The sequence below is a fragment of the Microcebus murinus genome, chromosome 5, assembly GCF_040939455.1.
Source record: "Microcebus murinus isolate Inina chromosome 5, M.murinus_Inina_mat1.0, whole genome shotgun sequence".
NCBI classification, from domain to species: Eukaryota; Metazoa; Chordata; class Mammalia; order Primates; family Cheirogaleidae; genus Microcebus; species Microcebus murinus.
The window spans coordinates 101,844,556-101,855,465 of record NC_134108.1 but is presented as its reverse complement, the minus strand read 5'-3'; the positions used below and the strand labels follow the sequence as shown (position 1 = coordinate 101,855,465).

The 10,910-nt window shown below is 39.6% G+C and overlaps 1 protein-coding gene across 3 annotated transcripts in view; it reads left to right on the top strand.

Moving 5' to 3' along the window:
- BICRAL (BICRA like chromatin remodeling complex associated protein) overlaps positions 1 to 10,910 on the top strand; it is a 74,819-nt gene that overhangs the window by 32,832 nt on the left and 31,077 nt on the right. For all 3 annotated transcript variants that reach the window (XM_076003341.1, XM_076003340.1, XM_012773180.3), the window contains exons 2-5: positions 422 to 467; positions 886 to 934; positions 1,023 to 1,091; positions 4,399 to 6,078. In XM_076003341.1, the coding sequence (XP_075859456.1) occupies positions 427 to 467; positions 886 to 934; positions 1,023 to 1,091; positions 4,399 to 6,078 (1,839 nt within the window). In that variant the 5' untranslated portion in view covers positions 422 to 426. The remainder of the gene's footprint in view (positions 1 to 421; positions 468 to 885; positions 935 to 1,022; positions 1,092 to 4,398; positions 6,079 to 10,910) is intronic.

Sequence of the window (10,910 nt, the reverse complement as noted above, 5' to 3'; positions counted from 1 at the left end):
AGAGTGTTAGGATTACAGGCATGAGCCACCATACTGGCCTATGAAACCTTTTCTAAAACAAAAATGTTATTTTCCCTTTATGCATTCTATATTTTGAGGAAGTTACTGTTCATGGTTATAGCCCCTTGGGGGAGTCTGCATGTGAAGGTGGTTGCTGCCAACTATCTTTGATTTGTCTAGATTCTTTTTTGACTTGTAAGTTAAGGATTTATTTTCAATAAAAAGTTTCAATTAATTACTTTATCTCTCAAATGACCACAAAATTTAAAAAATCACATGAATAATAAGCAATTAGAGGAGAAGCTCACATGAATTACACAGTTATGTATCCAGATAAGTGTAAGGTATGTTTTTATGTTGCATTGATGCTACTGGCTTTAATCTGCCTTGCTAAAAATGCTCTCCTCTTCATTTTTTCTAGTTGTCATGGATGATGATGATGACTCGTGTCTCCTTGATCTTATTGGGTAAGATGCTCATTCCCAAACTAGAGTAGATCAAATGTGTAAGGTTTGCTGAACTAAAATAATCTCATAGCATTATTAAAACCTGGTAGGTTTTTAAAGTAAAAATTAAATAATCGTCATAGATATAGTAGGGAGACAAAGCGGCATGGATTAACATAAAGGTCATAATTCAGTAATCCTTTATTAAATTTGCTCTCTAATAAACCCCAGGAGACAGAAATGAGTGATAATAGGAAATGGGACATTAAAACAAAAACAAAATAGAAACAAAAAACTGCTAATAAAATTGTTTTAAAATAGGGAGAGTATTTCACTCAGGTTAATATTTTCTTTTCTTTTTATTGTAGTAAAAATTATTCCTAAGTATAGGTAATGTATTTGTTTGTCATTTTCCCTGTTTTTTTTTTTTCTTTTCTAGAGACCCACAAGCATTGAACTATTTTCTGCATGGACCTAGTAATAAATCTGTAAGTAATAGTTAGAATATCACAGACATAAATTTTGTTTCTTCTTTATAGTTAAAGTAACCACTTTCTCCAATTTGTACCTTTACAGAACAATGATGACCTGACTAATGCAGGATATTCTGCAGCCAATTCAAATTCAATTTTCGCCAACTCTAGTGTGAGTATTGAAAATGAATGCAATGATCGAGTGGTTTCTGTCTTGTTGATGCCTTCCGAACTAAGGCTTTAATTGCCTTTGTATCATGATAAGAATCCTTATTTTGTATTTTGTAATTTACATGGGAGGGAAATCTGTTGAATTATGTAGACATTTTCTACTTTTAACTTAGGACAAGCTGTGTAAGAGTTATTTTGCCATTTTTCTAAGCTTTCAACATTCTAAAGTGACTCAGAAATGTTGCAACCTGAGAAAGTCCTATTAGGAAGTTTTGAACCTTATAAGCTTTAAAGAAATCATTCTCTCTTTTTGTGCTCCTTAAAAAAATCATTCTTAATCACAATAACTTACAAATAATTTTCATCTTAAACAAGGAAAAAAAAGATAACTGACACTTGTTGAGCATTTTATATGTGCTTAGCACTAAGGACTTAACATATATTAACCTCATTTAATCTTCACAATAATTCCATGAAGTGGTTCTGTTATTATCCATGTTTTCTAGGTGAGGAAGCTAAAGCACAGAGAGTCACTCTGCCCAAGTTTGAATCTTTGCTCTGCCACTTATTAGCTGCGTAACCTTAGATGAAAGGCAAAATCTCTGTGAGGTTCAAGTTCCTCATTTATGAAACCAGAATAACAATTGAACTACCTCACAGAGTGGTTAAGATTAATTTGCCAGTCCATGGAAATCACTTGGTACAGTACTCAATAAATATTAACTTGCCATCATCCTCAGGGGCTTTATTTTCTTTATCTGTAAAATGGAGTGGTGTTCAGAAAGTCCTTGCAAATACACGAGTCTTTTAAGTATTTGCATGTGTGTGAGATATGTCAGATCATGTCATGCAAGACACCTGCACATGTTAGAGAGGCTTTAAGTCACAACACTGGTTTCCTGTAAGGCTTGTGAGTCAGTAGCATTTCTGGCATTCTTTTTTTTTTTTTTTTTTGAGACAGAGTCTCGCTTTCTTGCCTAGGCTAGAGTGAGTGCCATGGGGTCAGCCTAGCTCACAGCAACCTCAATCTCCTGGGCTCAAGTGATTCTCCTGCCTCAGCCTCCCGAGTTGCTGGGACTACAGGCACGAGCCACCATGCCCGGCTAATTTTTTATATATATATATTAGTTGGCCAATTGATTTCTTTCTATTTTTATAGTAGAGACGGGGTCTCGCTCAGGCTGGTTTTGAACTCCTGACCTTGAGCAATCCGCCCGCCTCGGCCTCCCAGAGTGCTAGGATTACAGGCGTGAGCCACCGAGCCCGGCCTCTGGCATTCATTTTGAATGAATAATCATTGCGTGTGACGCCATTAAGCCCATAAAGTAGATATTTAGCCTTTCTTTCAACATTAATGATTTTTATTTACCAACTCTCCTTCTTCCATGTGAATGTTAATTCTAACTTTTCAGACTGCTTCATTCAGTATGTATTTATTAGGAACTTTTATCACATCGTGTCAGGTGTAGTAAAAATATTAAAAGTGCTCTGAAAATTACAGGTGTCTGTTTAAACGTGTCTGTTCATTTGTGCACTGTAAAAACATTAAACTGTCTATCACCACTTGGGAGATATTTGTTGTTGCCTTGATATTTCTGTGCCATATTTGCTTTCAGTTACTTTCTTCACTTTCTTTCAAGTGATTCTTCAAGTCCTAAGACGACATCCACCTGACTCGGACCATTTCGACCGTTGACTGGGTGTCAGGTGAACTAGTCTTGGCTTTTGTCTCTAGTTCTTCCTGTCATCCAGTCCCAGTACCTTGTTGGCATAGGGCTGATAATTTCTACAGTATTGCAAGTTGGAGTACTCATTCTTTTTTTTTTTTTCTATGTATTTTTAGTTGGTCAATTAATTTCTTTCTATTTTTAGTAGAGACGGTGTCTTGCTCTCGCTCAGGCTGGTCTCACACTCCTGAGCTCAAACCATCCGGCTACCTCGGCCTCCCAGAGAGCTAGGATTATAGGCATGAACCACTGTACCCAGCTTGAGTACTCATTCTTGATGAAACTAGTTTTAGTTTTTTTCTTCACCTTTTTTTCTTTTTTAATGGTGGTAAAATACACATAGCAAAATTTATCATCTTAACTGTTTTTCAGTGTACAGTTCAGTAGTGTTAAGTACATTCACATTGTGTTCACCTTATTTTAAATGGCTGTTGATTCCATATCATTTTCTTTTATAGTTTTGACACGTCCCATAAAAGACTGTGGGCCAGTGGAGTGTATTTTATTTATCATTGACTGTGTTCAGTCCTCTTCATATGCCTGTGTTGTTGTCTCTTGTTGGAATGCTTACTGCATAAGGACAGAAACTGATATATTAAGTGGGTATTTGATAAATGTTGTTTGACTTTTACTTTTGAATAGGACACCACTTGCTTTTTTTTAAGGCATTTTTACTTAAAGATATGTTGTTATATAGTTAAGTAGTTTTTAAGGCTTTTTTTTTTTTAATAGAGACGGGGTCTCGCTTTGTTACCCAGGCTGGAGTGCAGTGGTACAATTATAACTTACTACAACCTCAAACTCCTGGGCTCAACCTATCCTCCTGCCTCATCCTCCCAAGTAGCTGGGACTATAGACACACACCACCATGCCCAGCTAATTTTTTACAAAATTTTTTGTAGAGACAGGGTCTCACTAAGTTGCCCAGGCTGGTCTTAAACTCCTGGCCTTAAGCAGTCCTCAGGCCTCCTGAAGTGCTGGGCTTATAGGCATGAGCCACTGCACCTGGCCATAAGGCATCTTAATAAGCTAATTACTTCTAAGAAATCAAATGACCATTCCCTCATTTTATGTTGGAACCTTGTTTTTATCTGGACTAGTCTTGCCTGGGGTGGTGGGGAATAGAGACCTTCTAGTCACCTAGGACCCCAAAACCCACTTAGACTTTGGAGGTACAAAGAAGTAGACATAGCTGTCTCCTGGATACACACACACTTTGGGCTGAGTCCCACTCAAGCCTTGGACTGTGAGTAGTCTTAAAAAATAAAGTCTGTGCCAGTATTTCAAAAAAATGAAGCTAAGAAAAAATGAAGCTAAGCTCTAGGTAGTCCTCAGTATGTTTGTGTTATTTATCTGTTCTCTATAAGATAATTCACCCAGAGCAATGAATGCGCATACTTACAAACATAACATTAAGCATCTTTACTAAGGAAATAAAATATCAGAATAAAATGAACAGTTTAGAGAGTTGTGCCTGGAAAGCAAACTGTTATGCTTAATTCATGTTCAAAAGTGGGCTTTTTTTAATGCATCTTTTTCAAAGATCGGATATGCCATGTAACACACTGCTTATTTTTTTAGAATGCTGATCCTAAGTCATCCCTCAAAGGTGTGAGCAACCAGCTTGGAGAAGGGCCCAGTGATGGACTGCCACTTTCAAGTAGCCTTCAGTTTCTTGAAGATGAACTTGAATCTTCTCCTCTTCCTGATCTCAGTGAGGACCAACCTTTCGACATTCTTCAGAAATCCTTGCAGGAGGCCAATATCACTGAACAGACATTGGCAGAAGAGGCATATTTGGATGCCAGTATAGGTTCAAGCCAACAGTTTGCACAAGCTCAGCTTCATCCTTCTTCATCAGCATCCTTTACTCAGGCTTCTAATGTTTCTAATTACTCAGGTCAGACGCTGCAGCCTATAGGGGTGACGCACGTGCCTGTTGGAGCATCATTTGCGAGCAATACAGTGGGTGTGCAACATGGCTTTATGCAACACGTGGGGATCAGCGTTCCCAGCCAGCATTTGTCTAACAGCAGTCAGATTAGTGGTTCTGGTCAAATACAGTTAATCGGGTCATTTGGTAATCACCCTTCCATGATGACTATTAATAACCTAGATGGATCCCAAATCATACTGAAGGGCAGTGGACAGCAAGCTCCATCGAATGTGAGTGGAGGGCTTCTGGTTCATAGACAAACTCCTAATGGCAACTCCTTGTTTGGGAACTCCAGTTCTAGTCCAGTAGCGCAGCCTGTTACTGTTCCATTTAACAGCACAAATTTTCAAACGTCTTTACCTGTGCATAACATCATCATACAAAGGGGTCTCGCACCAAACTCGAACAAAGTCCCAATTAATATACAGCCAAAGCCTATCCAGATGGGTCAGCAAAATACATACAATGTGAACAATTTGGGAATTCAGCAACACCATGTCCAACAGGGGATCTCTTTTGCTTCTGCAAGCTCACCCCAGGGCTCAGTAGTTGGTCCACACATGTCTGTGAACATTGTAAACCAACAGAACACAAGAAAGCCAGTCACCTCACAAGCAGTGAGCAGTGCTGGGGGCAGTATTGTTATTCATTCCCCCATGGGCCAGCCTCACGCGCCCCAAAGTCAGTTCCTCATACCTACAAGCCTTTCCGTCAGTTCCAACTCGGTACACCATGTGCAAACCATAAATGGGCAACTTCTTCAGACTCAATCCTCTCAGCTCATTTCTGGCCAGGTGGCCTCAGAGCATGTCATGTTGAACAGGAATTCTTCCAACATGCTCAGGACCAACCAACCATATTCTGGACAGATGCTCAACAACCAGAATACCGCCGTCCAGTTAGTGTCTGGGCAGACGTTTGCTGCCTCTGGAAGTCCAGTGATAGTCAATCATGCCTCTCCTCAGATTGTTGGTGGACAGATGCCCTTGCAGCAGGCATCACCAACTGTATTACACCTGTCACCCGGGCAGAGCAGCGTTTCCCAAGGAAGACCTGGCTTCACCGCCATGCCCTCGGTGACAAGCATGTCAGGACCTAGTCGGTTCCCTGCTGTCAGTTCAGCCAGCACTGCCCATCCTAGTCTTGGGTCTGTAGTTCAGTCTGGTGCATCAGGATCAAACTTTACGGGAGATCAGCTGACCCAGCCAAACAGGACTCCAGTCCCGGTCAGCGTGTCTCATCGTCTTCCAGTTTCTTCTTCCAAATCTACCAGCACCTTCAGCAACACACCTGGAGCAGGAACTCAGCAACAATTCTTCTGTCAGGTAATGCCCCTTTTCAAATAAGTGTTCGGTGGATTGCAGAATGGAAAAATGCAATGTGTATTTACTAGAATATAATTTTCATACTAGGCTCCCAATTTATTAACTTAAAAATTTCAACTTATGACTGTCTTTTTTATTCTTAATTAAAATGTTTTATTCAGCATATCATTATAGTTTAGAGTGGATACTCTGAATCAGACTCTTGGGTTTGAATCTAAGCTTTTCATGTCATCATGGAGCAAGTTAACTTATCTCCCTAGACTTAATTTTCTTTATCAGTGAAATGAAGGCAATGATACTGCCATCCCATGGAGTTATCAGGAAGATTAAATGAGGTAATCCACATGAAGCACTTAGCATAATCTCTGGCAAATAGCAAATACTCAATAGTAGCCAATATTTTGTTTTTATATATACACAGACACACACATACAGACAATGAAATGTATTGTGAGCATTTAAAATAAAAGCTTATTTTAGAGTATTTACTTACATTTATAGCAAGGCACTAGGTTCTATGATGATGGGTGAAGATGTTATGGCTGCTTCTTGGCTACCAATCAGAAGGGCTCAGGGGCTCAGTGTGACTCAGCAGTGGGTAACTGGCTCATGCCAGCATGTAGGGGAGAGACTCAGAGCACTCACTCTCTTTTGACCAAGTGCCTGAGCCTGTTCTTACCATGCTGGTGGGCAAATAAATTACTGTGGACAATTGGTTAAAACCACATAAGGATTATGTTTCTGAAATAGTCTCAAGTGGTCATGAGCTTTAGGTCATCTACTGATCCTCAGTGACTCTAGCTTTCGGTTCCCATGCATCCTGGGCATGCTCCATAGTTGGAGCTTCTCTCCTTCCTGGCTGGGAGGCAGATAGTGCATGTATATACTCATCCCTGCAACACATGTTTTCACTTAATTATATAACTTGAGGATCATTTTATATTTGTAGGTATTGATCTGCTTTATTTTAATTATTTATGCATAATCAGCCACAGCATGGTCATTTCCCTTTTTTTTAATTTGTTTTTGTTTTTTGCTGTATAGTAAAAATAAATTTAAAAACATTAGCCAGGTATGGTGGCACATGCCTGTAATCCCAGCTACTTGGTAGGCTGGGGCAGAAGGACTGCTTGAGCCCAGGAGGTCAAGGTTACAGTGAGCTATGATTATGCTACTGCAGCCTAGCCTGGATGACATAGCAAGACCTGTCTCTTAAAAAAAAAAAAAAAAAAAAGGCAACAAGAAGCCTACAGTAGCAGTTGCTTAGTAGGTTTTTGTGACTTTTTATGACAAAAAGTGCTGGGAACTAGGTCAGTTGCATTACATCAAGTATGTGCTGCTGTAAGTTTTCAGGAACAAGTGAAATAGCATGTTTATTAGAATGAGAGGACATAGCCTTAGATGCAGCATGAGTTAGAAGAGTAGTATTTAGGTCATCTACCATTTAAATCCCCAAGACATCCAGAAACACTTATAGCAACTCTTTTACTTTCTATAAAATTTCTGTATAAATTACTTTGTAGAATGTTGTAATGAACAAAAATACCATAATCAAAGGCCTGCAGTGTTTTTATATTTGAGGAAATTTAATTCAGTAAGTTTTGATACTATAAATGGTTAATATTAGAGAAGACTATTTTATATATTATTTGTTTTAATATAGATGATGCATTAACTTGGTTCAAAAACATCAAATGGTACAGAAAGATGTATACTGCAGTGAAGAGTTTCCCTCCTCCTCCCATCCCCCAGCCACCCCATTACTGGCAGGCAGCCAGTAAAACCAGCTTTTTATGGTGTGAACTTAAGTTCCCACCTCACCTTTTAGGTTTTTTTGTTTTTGTGTTTTTTTGAGACAGAGTCTCGCTCTGTTGCCCGGGCTAGAGAGCTATGGCATCAGCCGAGCTCACAGCAACCCCAAAATCCTGGGCTTGAGCAATCCTCCCAAATAGCTGGGACTACCCGCTCTTGCCACCACGCCCAGCTAATTTTGTTTGTTTCTTTGTTTCTATTTTTTAGTAGAGATGGGGTCTTGTTCTTGCCCAGGCTGGTCTCCAACTCCTGACTTCAAGTGATCCTCCTGCCTTGGCCTCCCAGAGTGTTAGGATTACTGGCATGAGCCAACGCACCTGGCCACCCCAAACCCCACCTTTTGTATTGGGAAAACCTTCAAACCCACAGAAAAGCTGGGAGAATACAGTGAACCCATTCACCTAGTATCACTAGTTTATGTTTTGCAACATTTGCTTTATCTGTTTGAAATGTCTGTGTGTCTTTCTCTATGTATGCATACACATGTGTTTATACACATACATTTTTTTCTCTGAACCATTTGAAAGTACTTTGCAAACATCATGACTCTTTGCTCGGAAGTAGAAAAAGGACCTTCTTCCTCTTCTGTACAACCACACTATCACTATCATCCCTAAGAAACTTAACAGTAATACAATAAAATTATATCAAATTTCCTCCAGTTGACCCAATAATGTCCTTTACAACAGTTTTTCACTCAAGAATCCGGAGAGCACTGATTTCATTTCATTGTCATAGCTCTTTAGTCTATAACAGCCCTGATCGATTGTCTTCCAGAGTGGCCCTCAACATGGAGTTGTCTGATTGTTTCTTCATGATTCAGCCTCATCAGCTAAATGGTTTGGGCAAGACACATAATGTCAGTTTTTCCCATTAGTAGTGATGCCAAGTATGAGCACTTGGTTAAGGTCACCTCTGCTAGGTTTCTTCTGAAGATACTCAAAGGTACCTTTGTTCCCTCTGTAAGGAAGGAACAGAGCCAGGTGCAGTGGCTCATGCCTATAGTCCTAGCTACTTGGAGGCTGAGGCAGAAAGATCACTTGAGGCCAGGAGTTTGAGGCTGCAGTGAGCTATAATTATGCCACTACACTCCAGCCTGGGCCACAGAGTGAGATCTTATCTCTAAAAAAAAGAAAAAAGAAAAGAAGAAGAAGAAATGATCTCTGTCTCTAGGATGTTGCTTTAAGGCCATGTGCCTGTCCCCTTTCTCAGCCTCTCACCCAGTGATGTGAGACTCCTATGATGACTCCCACCTGAATATTATATTGACAGTTGCAAAATGATCTTCTAATTTTATTTCCTATCTACACTTATTGCCTCAGATTTTTCCATAAAGAACTTTTTCTTCTTCTTCTTCCCATTTTTTTTAAAACATTATCAACTCCTAGGTTTTTTTGCTGTTGTTTTTAGAATTTTTTTTTTGATTCATTTTTTAAATCTTTTTATTAGGAGAAATTTTAAACACAAACAAAAGTAGACAAAGCAGTGTAATGAGCCCACTTACTCAGCCTCAACACTTGCCGGCTGGTTCACAGCTACTCTTGTTTCATCCATGCCCCACCTGCTCTCCCTCTGCCTGATATTATTTGGAAGTCATCTAGACATCAGTTCATCTGCAGCATGTTAATGTATATCTCTAAAAGATCATGTAGTTTTGTATTTAATGTGTTACAATCTTTTGCTTTCCTTATTCTGTTGTTTTGGAGATAGAGTGCAGTGGCCTCATCATGGCTCACTGCAACATCAAACTGCTGGGCTCAAACAATCCTTCTGCCTCAGCCTCCCAAGTAGCTGGGACTACAGGTGTGTGCCACTACACCTGGCTAATTTTTCTATTTTTTATAGAGACAGGGTCTCACTCTTGCTCAGGCTGGTCTTGAACTCCTAAGCTCAAGCTATCTACTCCTGCCTCGACCTCCCAGAGTGCTAGGATTATAGGCATCAGCCACCATGCCCAGCCTGCTTTCTTCATTCTTTTTGATGCTTAAATTGTCCCAAATTTGGTCAGTGGAGGCCTGTTTAAGCTGGTTTCTGTACTTTTGACATGTGTTCATCTCCTCTGAGCACTTCCTTGCTTTGTGGCACAAAGTATTATAGGCTTGCCTTGAGATTACCTTGCCTCACACCTCAAATCAGCCACTCTCCAAGAAGCTCCAAGAAGTTAAGTCTCTTAATGCAGAGAGTAATTTATAGGATTTATACTTTCTTGTAAATGGATTAAAATTCAAAAGTCAGTGATTAAAGGTGATTTGTAAGCATTTAGCCTATCAAACAAAAGTAAACAAATTATTATAGGTCCAAATCTCTTTAGATCACCAAAAGAATTAGTGAATTTAAATTTCTATGAGAGCAGCTGAGCCCATATGCCTGTAACACCTACCATATTTTGGGTGGGAGTGCATAAATGATTACACTGAATTTTTTTCCTGATTCCAGCACCACTCTCCCCTCCATAGCTCTGTCCCTATTTTCTGCTTTAGCTCAACCTGCCTTCCTTACTATGGAACCATTGTATTTTCAGACATCTGGACTTTAAAATCTAGATGTTCTTGTTTTCTTCTATACATTTAATAAGTTACCAAATCCTGTAAATTGTTCTTTGAAATGTCTCAACTCCATTCTTTCTAATAGCAATGAAAATACTAACCATATCGTTAACAACAACAGGCCAGGTACGATGGCTCATGCCTGTAATCCCAGCACTTTGGGAGGTTGAGACAGGAAGATCACTTGAGCCCAGGAGTTTGAGACCAGCCTGGGAAACATAGTGAGACCCCATCTCTTAAAAAAAATTTTTTTAATTAGCCAAGTGTGTTGGCATGCACCTATAGTCCTAGCTACTCCAGAGTCCTAGCTACTCCAGGCAAGAAAATCCCTTGAGCTCAGGAGTTCGAGGCTTCAGTAAGCTATGATGGTACCACTGCACTCCAGCCTGGGTGATAGAGTGATACCCTGTTTCTTAGAAAAAGAAAAATTATTAACAACAACAGGGACAGTGCCAGGGACTGTATACATTATTT